Source organism: Canis lupus, chromosome X, assembly GCF_011100685.1.
Source record: "Canis lupus familiaris isolate Mischka breed German Shepherd chromosome X, alternate assembly UU_Cfam_GSD_1.0, whole genome shotgun sequence".
NCBI classification, from domain to species: Eukaryota; Metazoa; Chordata; class Mammalia; order Carnivora; family Canidae; genus Canis; species Canis lupus.
The window spans coordinates 47739224-47751170 of record NC_049260.1 but is presented as its reverse complement, the minus strand read 5'-3'; the positions used below and the strand labels follow the sequence as shown (position 1 = coordinate 47751170).

The following is an 11947-nucleotide window of genomic DNA, read 5'->3' as shown; positions in this document are numbered from 1 at the left end:
GTATTGCTATAAACTTCCTTCTTAGAACCATTTTTGGTGCATCCCAATATTTTGGATCTTTGTGTTTTCATGTTCTTTTGCTGATTTGTTTCTGATTTGCTCTTTGATTCCTTAATTGATCTATTCATTGTCTAGGAACATGTTCTTTAACTTCCATGTATTTGCCCTTTTTCCATATCATTATTTTCTAGTTTCATAGTGTTGTCATAAAAATGTATGGTATCATTTCCGTCTTTTTTAACATGTTAAGATATGTTTTTTGGTCTCATGTGTGTTCTATTCTGGATAATGTCTCATGTGCACTTGAAAAGAATGTATTTTTATGTTTTAGGATGCAATGATCTGAATATGTCTGTTAGATCTATCTGGCCTATTGTGTCATTCAAAGCCACTGTTTCCTTGTTGATTTTCTGTTTAGGTGATCTTTCCATCAATGTATGGGAGGGACGTTAAGGTCCTCTACTGTTATTGTATTGGTATAGAGTAGCTCCCTTACATTTGTTATTTGCAGTTTTATGTATTTGAGTGTTCTCATGTTGGGTGCATAAATATTTACAATTGGTTAAACCTTCTTGTTAGATTCCCCCTTTATTATTATGTAGTGTCCTTCTTTGTCTCTTGTTATAGACTTTGTTTTAATGTCTTTTTATTGTCCAATATAAATATTGCTACCCTGGCTTTCTTTTGATGTCCATTTGCATGAGAAACATTTCTCCATCCCCTCACTTTCAATCTTTACATGCCTTTGGGTCTGAAATGAGTCTCTTGTAGGCAGCATATAGATGGATTTTTTCTTTTTCTTTTTAAAAAGATTTTACTTATTTATTTAGGAAAGACACAGAGACACAGGCAGTAGGAGAAGCAGGCTCCCTGTGGGGCGTCTGATGTGAGACTCGATCACAGGACCCCGGGATCACACCCTGAGCCGAAGGCAGATGCTCAACCACTGAGCTACCCAGGAGTCCCTGGATTTTTTTTCTTTTAAAGATTTTATTTATTCATTTATTAGAGAGAGAACAAGTGGGTGGAGGGACAGAGTGAGAGAGAAGCAGACTCCTCACTGAGCAAGGAGCCAGATATGGGGGCTCGATCTCAGGACTCTGGAATCAAGACCTGAGCTGAAAGCAGACACTTAACCAACTGAGCCACCCAAGTGCCCTGGATTTTTTTTTTATCTACTTCATCACCTTATGTCTGGATATGATTTGGAATGTTTCTTCCATGTATGTTCAAAGTAATTATTGATAGGTATGTATTCAGTACCATTTCGTTACTTGTTTTGTGGTTGTTTTTGTAGTTTCTCTGGTACTTTCTTACCTTCTCTTTCTTGTGGTTTTATGGTGTTATTTAGTGATGTACTTGAATTCCTTGTCTTTATTCTTTGCATATATATTGCTGGGGATTTTTTCCCACAAAACACAGAAAGCTTTATTCATCCACAGAGAAAGGCCGGCTCATGTTATTATGCTGCCATCTTGGGCTTTTGCCAGTTCTCTCTCAATTTGTTTCTGTTCATCCTGCTTCTCTTTCTCTTCAGCTGCTATCTTCCTTTCCTCTTCTGCCTGAGGTTTTAGGTAACTGTAGCATTTGGCTCCATTGGCCACACCAAGGAACAGGACAGAGTAGCATTTGAACTTGATGAGCAAACAGACCTGCATGAGTGATACCATCTTGTCCATTGCTATTACTGGTCTTTGTTTTGCGATTACTGTTAGGTTTGTAGATAATATCTTCATATTAGCAGTCTATATTAAGTATTGTCACAAGTTTGAACCCACTATTTAATACTCTCTCTGCCAAATTTTAGTTATATGGTCCCATAATTTACATACTTTTATTTTACAAATGACGTTTTTTTGTGAATTGAAGTTTTTCAGTTATACTTATTTTTCAGACTTTCACTTATGGTCTTTCAGCTATGTCTCTCGCACTGGAAAGTAGCGGCCTTATTAAGAAGAAGTACTGTAGTGCTCTGCCATGTAGTTTCCTCTGTTCACCAGAACCTGGCACTTCAGATGTGTCTCCTATATGTAATGCATGTGCCCTGCTGTGGTGGTGATCCACTTTTTCCTTCAGCGCATCATCTGCAATGGCTCTCTTCACCAGTTGTGGGCAGTGTTTTGTCCTGCTGTTGTTAATGCGCTAATCCAAGGATGTCTTAGGCTTGAGATGAGTCAGAACAGGTGTTTTCCAGAGATACAGCAGCACCAACCTGCATCCCCTGAGAAGCTTTCCTTTGTGGGTGGGACGTGCAGTCAGACCAGTTGTCTGCCTCAAATCCACTGCTGGGGCCTCACTGGTGTGTGTTATCTTTCCCTTTCTCCCAAGTAGGAGTGTCTTTGGAATAGGAATGCTGCTCAGCACTTTAGGGGCTGCTTGTATACTGCCAGGCCTGTGGTACAACCCTGTTTAGGTCCCAGCCAACAGTGTATTTGGAGAGGGCGGATCCTTGGAGGTACAGTGCAGGGTGGTGTGGAGGGGTGGCAATGCTAACAAGCTTTGTGTACCTCAGGAGGGGTCCTGCAGCACTGGGACTGAAGCGGCCAGTTGAGCTCCACAGAAGCATAGCACAGGTGGTGCAGCAGAGGAACAATGGCAGCCCCACTAACCCACACAAAAGTATGATCTAGCATAAGAAGATTTTAAAAATGAAACCCATCTGTATAACTAGCTATTTGTCTTTTCCCCTCATTACACTGCCTTCCACATAACTGTCATTCAATTCAAATTTGTTCAATGAAGAGTGTTTAAGAAGTTTACAATACCTCACAATATGACCTAAATCCAATTCTCACATTAGCTGTATTTCCACATCAACTATGCACAAATTTAAGTTTTGCATTGTTTTTCTCCGTATTTCTGATCTGAGTTGTCAGTTTAATAAAACCTTCACTAACCTAGAATAAATGCAGTTAGTGACCTATTTTTTATCTCATTTGGTACATTACAAAAGAGTATCAGTTTGGCATGTAAATGGGTACAAAGACTTCACAAGTTGTTGTGATATAACCAAACAGATATATGCCAAGTCATTGATTTAAAGCGGAACCCCTTTATATTATGTCAAATATGAAAACATCTCCATTTTCTTCTTTTACCTTTTGGGTTTGTGGTTGAGATAGGAGTGGCAAGACTGTGTGGAGGCTCCTCAAAGAGTTAAAAATAGAACTACCCTACGACCTAGCAATTGCACTGCTGGAGATTTACCCCAAAGATACACATGCAGTGAAATGGCAGGACACCTGCACCCCAATGTTTATAGCAGCAATGTCCACAATAGCCAAACTGTGGAAGGACCCTTGGTGTCCATCGAAAGATGAATGGATAAAGAAGATGTGATATATATATATATATATATATATATATATATATATACACAATAGAATATTACTCAGCCATTAGAAACAATGAATACCCACCATTTGCTTCAACATGGATAGAACTGGAGGGTATTATGCTGAGTGAAGTAAGTCAATCGGAGGACAAACATTATATGGTTTCATTCATTTGGGAAATATAAAAAATAGTGAAAGGGAATAAAGGAGAAGGGAGAGAAAATGAGTGGGAAATATCAGTGAGGATGACAGAACATGAGAGAGTTCTAACTCTGGGAAATGAACAAGGGGTGGTGGAAAGGGAGGTGGGCGGGGGGTTGGAGTGACTGGGTGATGGGCATTGAGGGGAGCACTTGATTGGATGAGCACTGGATGTTATGCTATATGTTGGCAAATCGAACTCCAATAAAAATTATCTTTGTTTATCTTTGTGTATGGTGTAAGAGAATGGTCTAGTTTCATTCTTCTGCACATGGCTGTCCAATTGTTCAAGCACCATTTTCGAATAGACTGTCCTTTTTCCAGTGGATAGTCTTTCCTGCTTTGTTGAATATTAGTTGAACATAGAGTTGAGGGCCCATTTCTGGGTCTCTATTTTGTTCCATGGATCTATGTGTCTGTTTTTGTGCCAGTACCACACTGTCTTGATGATCACAGCTTTGTACTATAACTTGAAATCCAGCATTGTGATGCCCCCAGCTATGGTTTTTTTTTTCAATATTCCCCTGGCTTTTCTGATTCCACACAGATCAATAAATTTTTCATTCATTTGTTCAGCACTGTAGATAGTGAAAAAAGTCCCTTATGGAAGTTAGCTTTTAGTCAAGGGAAACAGATAATCAACAATATAGAATAGGTCAGAGAAAATAATAGAATATAGTAGGGATGGAGAGTGCTGGAGAGGGTGTTAGCATTTTATATAATCCTGTTTGGGGAGGTAATATTTGAAAAGAGTTCTAAAAGAAAGGAGAAAGTGAGCCATGTGGATATTGCAGGGAAGAGGAATACAGGCAGAGGAAATAACATTCAAAATGCCTGTGGCTTGGCCAAGGTGAATGGGGAAAGGTCATAGGATATGAGGTCAGAGAGGGTACAAAAGCCAAATAATATAGTTTCTTGTATACCAGATAAGTAATTTGGCTTTCAGTTTCAGTGAGATGGGAAGTTACTGGAGACCTTTGAGCAGAGGACTGACATGATCTGACGTAGGTTATAATAGGATCGCTCTGGATGGTGTATTAGGAATAAGTTTTGAGGGGCAAAGAAAGAGGAGGCAGTCCAGTTAAGAAGTTATTATAATACACCAGGGGATAGATGATGGTAGTTCAGACTGGGGTGATATGTGGATGGTGGGGAGAATCAGTTGGCTTTTGGATATTCTGTTTTGTAATGTTAGAGTCAATAGCATTTGCTGGTGTATTTAATACATGTGAGATATAATGATGACTCTAAGGTTTTTGGCCTGATCAACTGTAAGAAGTTGCAATTTACTGAAAAGGAGAGGGCTATGAGGAACAGGTTGGTGAGAACTATGGGAAATTTGAATTTTGCTTTGGCTAGGTTAAGAAAGGGATAAGTTAAGATAAACAGGTGAAGATGAATAGTGCTCATGTCTTCCCTAGAGCCAGATCAAGTTTACCTGACTTAGGTGTTTTCTGAGGTAACATTCAAAATATAATACCAAAATTAATAACAATGATAAAAATTACTGCAATTAATTGAATAGAAAATATGTACCAGACACTGTGGGAACTTTATATGCATGATCTTATATTTCATCTTTCTCCAGACCATAAAAGTGAAAATTACGTTTCCTTTTTTTCAGAAAATATACCTGAGGTTCAGAGAGTTTAAACATCCTGGGCAAGAAATGACACTGTGCTGCTAAATGCCATGTATATCATACTCAAAGATCAGTATTGTATTTCTACTCTTGCCCATAAACTAGATTTAAACCATCCCTGCTATAGTATGATTTGTTGAATTTTATATTTGGGGAAATGAATATTACAGAAGGGAAAAGTTAATGCCTGACACTGGCAGTGATTCATATTTAAAGATACCGTAGTCCAGAGAAGGATTCCCTCATTAAAAAAAACTGCTGATAAAAATAAACAAGAGGAAAGATAGCAAAATTCACAAATACATAGAAATTAAATGACACAAAGCTGCACAGCCAATCGATCAAAACAGAAATAAAAAAGGACATTAACAATATTGAGACAAATAAAAATAGAAACACAACATCCCGAAATGTATGGGATGCAGATAAGACAGTTTAAAAAATAAGTTTATATGGATAAAGAAGATGTGGTTTATGTATACAATGGAATATTACTCAGCCATTAGAAATGACAAATACCCACCATTTGCTTCAACGTGGATGGAACTGGAGGGTAGTATGCTGAGTGAAATAAGTCAATCGGAGAAGGACAAACATTATATGTTCTCATTCATTGGGGAATATAAATAATAGTGAAAGGGAATAGAAGGGAAGAGAGAAGAAATGTGTGGGAAATATCAGAAAGGGAGACAGAACATAAAGACTCCTAACTCTGGGAAACGAACTAGGGGTGGTGGAAGGGGAGGAGGGCGGGGGGTGGGGGTGAATGGGTGACGGGCACTGAGGGGGGCACTTGACGGGATGAGCACTGGGTGTTATTCTGTATGTTGGCAAATTGAACACCAATAAGAAATAAATTTATTATTAAAAAAAGAAAAAAATAAGTTTATAGCCATAAACACATACTTCAAAAAAAAAAAAAGATAGATCTCAGAATGTCTGAGTGGCTCAGTAGTTGAGCGTCTGCCTTCCTCTCAGGACATGATCCCGGGGTCCCAGGATCGATTCCGGCATCGGGTTCCCTGCATGGAGCTTGCTTCTCCCTCTGCCTGTGTCTCCTTCTCTCTTTCTTTCTGTGTCTCTCATGAATAAATAAATAAAATCTTTTTTAAAAAAGGTAGATCTCAAACAACCTAACATTATACATCTCAAGGAACTAGAAAAAGAGAAACCAACTAGCTCCAAATTTATCAGGAAGGAATAAATAGTAAAGATTAGAGCATATATAAGTAAAATAGAAAATGAAGGGGATCCCTGGGTGGCTCAGCAGTTTAGCGCCTGACTTTTGCCTGGGGCGTGATCCTGGAGTTCCGGGATCGAGTCCCACATCGGGCTGCCTGCATGGAGCCTGCTTCTCCCTCTGCCTGTGTCTCTGCCTCTCTCTCTCTCTCTTTCTCTCCCTCTCTCTGTGCGTCTCATGAATAAATAAATCAAATCCTTTAAAGAAAAGAAATTGAAAAACACAATAAAGATGATTAATAAAACTGAGTTGTTTCTTTTGAAAGAAAAACAAGGGATCCCAGGGTGGCGCAGTGGTTTGGCGCCTGCCTTTGGCCCAGGGCGCGATCCTGGAGACTCAGTATCGAATCCCACCTCGGGCTCCCGGTGCATGCAGCCTGCTTCTCCCTCTGTCTATGTCTCTGCCTCTCTCTCTCTCTCTCTGTGTGACTATCATAAATAAATAAAAAAAAAGAAAAACAAAATTGACAAATCTTTAACTAAACTAACCAAGAAAATAAGAGAGAGGATTTGAATAAGTAAATTTAAAGTAAAAGAGGGGATATTACAACTGGTATCACAGAAATACAAAAGATCATAAAAGATTATTATTAAAAATTATACAACAACAAATTGGAAAACCTAGAAGTGGAGAAATTTTTAGAAACATACAAGCTACCAAATCTGAATCATGAATAAATAGAAAATATAGATAGAACAATAATGAGAGAGGATATTAAATCAGTATACAAAAACTCCTCCTAAAAGGATAATTTAGGACCAGGTAATTTCACTGGTGTGTTCTACCAAATATTTAAAGAATTAATGTCAATCCTTTTCTACTCTTCCAAAAATTGAAGAGAAGGTAACACTCTCAAACTCATTTCATGATGCCATAATTATCTTGCTACCAAGGGCAGGTAATAACACTACAAAAGAAGGAGGAATTAAGTTGGTGGAGGAGTAGGGGGATCCTGAGCTTGTCCTGTCCCTTGAAACCATGTAGATCAATATGCAATTATTTTGAACAACTAGAGATATGATCTGAGGATTAAGAAAACAATGCATAGTAGGAGGTAGAGAATGTGGCAGATGTGAGATTTGGTGCTGTGAACTGGGGGAGAGGAAAGAATGGGGCTCTCAAGGGGAGTGAGCAGGAGAGAGTTCAGTGAGGAGGGATCACACAGTAACCCTCAGTGAGGAGATCCTCTGGGTCTAACTGGGAGAGATCATTCTCCTCCCCAGAGTACATTTGGAAGAGAATATTTTGCCTTTCCGAGGACAAAAGGTCAACTGGGGGCCATTGGGTAGCACTCAACAGCAAGGACAGAAATGTGCAGAGTTCAAATTACCTAACAGACTTTCAGTGTGAGCTACAATACATTGAAACCTTTCTGTGTCCACCGAGCTGGTGCTTTTCTGAGACAGAACTGAGCAGAGAGCAGAAACAAGGGATGACTGCAGATAACTTGGCTGCTGCTTTTCACTCTCATGCCACAATAGATTCGAGTCTCTGTGTGACTGCATTTCTGTAACAGAATAGCATAGGGAATTGAGTCGCATATGGATGGCCTATAACCTGATTCCAGCCTTTCTCTGAGTGTTAAAGTAAATTCTAGCTTTCATGTGTGAACTGTGTGACTGTTTTCTGGGACAGGATGGTGCTGGGAATACCATGAGGCCCTCTTCCTCCTCCCGTACCTTGCCAAGTCCTTAGAACTTAGAATTTTGAATCTCAGCCAGAGATAAAATATAGGAGATCTGTGGCACCAGTTAATGCACACACCTCAGGAACAGATAGGTTAAGGGCAGAGAACTGATGGAAGCCTGGGACATAGGAAATTGCTTGCTTTTCTGTAAGGACCTCCTAAACAACAGTAGCCAAGAGTTCCTCACCCTGGGGACAGGGTGATTCCATATTCTTCCTCCTCCACCACCTCTGCTTCCAATCCACTCCCCCAAGCAAAATCAAACTTCAGAGAGAAACACAGTGCCATCAGTGGAGGCTGGGGTCCTCCACTCAACTCTGCATCTGACAGCGGCATATAAAAAAGGGCAAGATAGCTCCTAAGCCAGCCCAGGAGGCCTCTTCCACAGAAGGCTCTTAGAATGTACCAAGTCTACTGATTAACGAATGCTCCAAAACATAAGATTCTGATGGAAATATGACCAGCAGTGTTTCTTTTTTCTCTCTCATTTTTTGGTGTGTGTGTGTGTGTGTGTGTGTGTGTGTGTATAGTCATTTGTAGTCTTCTTTGTTTCCTTCTCTTATTTTTTGGATCAAGTTTATTTCTTTTTTCTTTTTTCTTCTTTCCTTATCCTTTTACCTCATTTCCTTCTTATTCTTTGGCATCACGCTTACAGTTTTTTGTTTGTTTCCATTTTTGTTCCTTTTTATTCTCTTCCCTTGGACAGGCTTTTCTTTTTCTTCTACTTTTGTCTTTTGAAGGCTTATCTTTTTAAAAAATATTTTACTTATTTATTCATGAGAGACACACAGAGAGAGAGAAGCAGAGACACAGGCAGAGGGAGAATCAGGCTCCATGCGGGACCCCAATGTGGGACTCGATCCTGGGCCTCCAGGAACACTCCTTGGGCCGAAGTGCTAAACCACTAAGCCACAGGGGTTTCCCTGCAGGCTTATCTTAACAAACATATCAAAGCACACTTAGTTAGAGGCAAAAATACTCCACACTATAAGCAAGGAGGAAACCTAGAGGATGGACCAGGGAAAGAACAGAAAAAACACACCAGCAGAATGTACACAATATATAGCAGAAACACTTCCCAAAGTTTGTTGTTATTTTTGTTGTTGCATTTTTTAATTTTTGTCTCTTTCTTTCTTCTCTGGGCAAAATGACATGGAGAACTTCATTCCAAAAGAAAGACCAAGAGGTAATACTTCCAGGGACTTAATAAATACAGATAAAACTAAGACGTGTGAAGTAGAATTTAAAACAACCCAGGCACCTGAATGGCTCAGTTCATTAGGCTTCTGCCTTTGGCTCAGGTCATGATCCTGAGGTCCTGGGATTGAGCCCCATGTTGGGCTTCTTGCTTAATAGGGAGCTGGCTTCTCCCTCTCCCTCTGCCCCTCAGCCCTGCTTGTGCTCTCTCTCACTCAATCTCAAATAAATAAATCTTTTAAAAAACAATGATATTAAAGATACAAGCTGGGATCGAAAAAGAATAGAAGACAGTAGAAAAAAGCCCTTATGGCAGAAATAAAAGAACTAAAACCTAGTCAGGCCAAAATTAAAAATATTCTTACTGAGATTCAGTTGCAAGTGAAGGCCAGAAAAACAAAGATGAATGAAGCAGAATAGAGAGTCAGTGATATAGAAGACAAAATGATGAAAAATATGAAAGCTGAAAAGAAGAGGGAAAGAAAATTATTAGATCACAAAGGTAGACTGAGGAAACTCAGTGATTACCTAAAGCAAAATAATATCAGTATTATAAGAGTCCCAGAGGATGAAGAGAAGGACAGAGGGGCAGAAGGTTTAACCAAAAAATTATAGCTGAGAATTTCCCTAATCTGTGGAAGGAAACAAGCATTCATGTAAAGTAGCAAAACATGCATTCTTTTTGAGTACATGGAACATTCTCCAGAGTAATCACATACTGGGTCACAAATCAGGTATCAAAGCATGCAAAAAGATTGCATATTATCAGGTCACAATACTATGAAACTTGAAGTCAAGTACAAGAATATAAATGGAAGGACCACAAATACATGGAAGCTAGAGAGTATCCTACTAAAGAATGAATAGGGGAGCGCTAAGTTGGCGTGGGGCCTGCATGGGATGCCTGGACGGTTCTGGAGGCAGTGGGGAAAACTATGCTCAGGATGCTGGTGCCCAGAGCTCAGCGGCAGGGGAGGGAAAGATGGCAGAAGAGTAGGTGCCTTAACTCTACAGGCCCCACCAACTTACCTAGATTATGGTCAAATCATCCTGAAAACCTATAAATTTAACCTGAGATTTATTTTTTTAAAGATTTTATTTATTTACTCATGAGAAACAGAGAGGCAGAGACACAGGCAGAGGGAGAAGCAGGCTTCATGCAGGGAGCCTGATGTGGGACTCGATCCCGGGACTCCAGGATCAGGCCCTGGGCTGAAGGCAGCACTAAACCGCTGAGCCACCTGGGCTGCCCTAACCTGAGATTTAAAGAGAGAATAGCTGGACTGCTACAGAGAGAAGGGTTTTCACTTCAAACAAGAATCATCTAAGGTGAAACTTACTAGGTCGTGGTTGATATTCTTGATGCAGCCCACTCATACAGCCAATCTGCACTGAGCAAAATGATTGGAAAGAAGGACTCACCACAAAGGAAAAAATCAGAAGCAGTACTCTGTGCCACAGAGTTACAGAATCTGGAATAAAATTGAATGTCAGAAAGCCAAAAGAAGAGCACAATTTTAAAGCTACTGGAGGCTCTAGAAAAAAACATAAAGGAATCAAGAGACATCATGACTGCAGAATTTAGAGCTAATCAGGCTGAAACTAAAAATCAATTAAATGAGATGCAATCCAAACTGGAGGTCCTAATGACGAGGGTTAATGAGGTCCAAGAAAGAGTGAGGGACATAGAAGACAAGTTGAGCTCAAGGAATGAAGCTGAAGAAAAACAGAAAAGCAATTAAAGACCATGAGAAAAGGTTAAGGGAAATAAATGACAGCCTCAGATAGAAAAATCTACATAAACTGGGGTTCCAGAGGGTGCTGAGAGGGAGAGAGGGCCAGAAAGCAAATTTGGACAAATCATAGCTGAGAACTTCCCAAATTTGGGGAAGGAAATAGGCATTCAGATCGAGGAGATGGAGAGGTACCTCCTAAAATCAATAAAAACAATTCAACACCTCAACATTTAACAGTGAAACTTGCAAATTCCAAAGATAAAGAGAAAATCCTTAAAGCAGCAAGAGACAAGACATCCCTAACTTATTTGGGGAGAAATATTAGATTAAAGCACACCTCTCCATGAAGACCTGTCAGGCAAGAAAGGGTTGGCAGGATATATTGAGGGTTGGAAATGAGAAGAAAATGCACCAAGAAGACTATATCCAGCAACGCTTTCACTCAGAATAGAAGGAGAGATAAAGAGCTTCCAAGATAGGCAGAAACTGAAACCAGCCTCTGCAAAAATTGTTAAGGGGGTCTCTGTAAAAGACAGAGGATACCCAAAAATACAAACCACAAAAACAGGGACTGAATAGGTATTATGATGACAGTAAATTTGTATCTTGCAATAGTAACTCTGAATGTGAGTGGGCTTACTGATCCCATCAAAAGGCCCAGGGTTTCAGACTGGATAAAAAAACAAAACCCATCTATATGCTGTCTACAAGAGACTCATTCTAGACCTAAGGACACCTACAGTCTGAAAATAAAAGGTTATCATTCAAAAGGTCCTCAAAAAAAGACTATCCACTGGAAGAAAGACAGTCTCGTCAATAAATGGTGCTGGGAAAATTGGACATTCACATGCAGAAGAATGAAACTAGACCACTCACTTTCACCATACACAAAGATAAACTCAAAATGGA

The 11947-nt window shown here is 39.7% G+C and overlaps 1 protein-coding gene across 1 annotated transcript; it reads right to left on the bottom strand.

Annotated features, from left to right (window-relative positions):
• Positions 1-1454: 1454 nt before the first annotated feature.
• Positions 1455-1670, bottom strand: LOC100683222 (ATP synthase subunit e, mitochondrial-like). Its single transcript, XM_038588793.1, has one exon. It carries the CDS (start codon positions 1668-1670, stop codon positions 1455-1457), a length of 216 nt encoding a protein of 71 aa, XP_038444721.1.
• Positions 1671-11947: the final 10277 nt, after the last annotated feature.

Coding starts and splice junctions, on each gene's coding strand:
- LOC100683222 (XM_038588793.1), bottom strand. CDS start 1,670: ATGGTATCACTCATGCAGGTCTGTTTGCTCATCAAGTTCAAATGCTAC.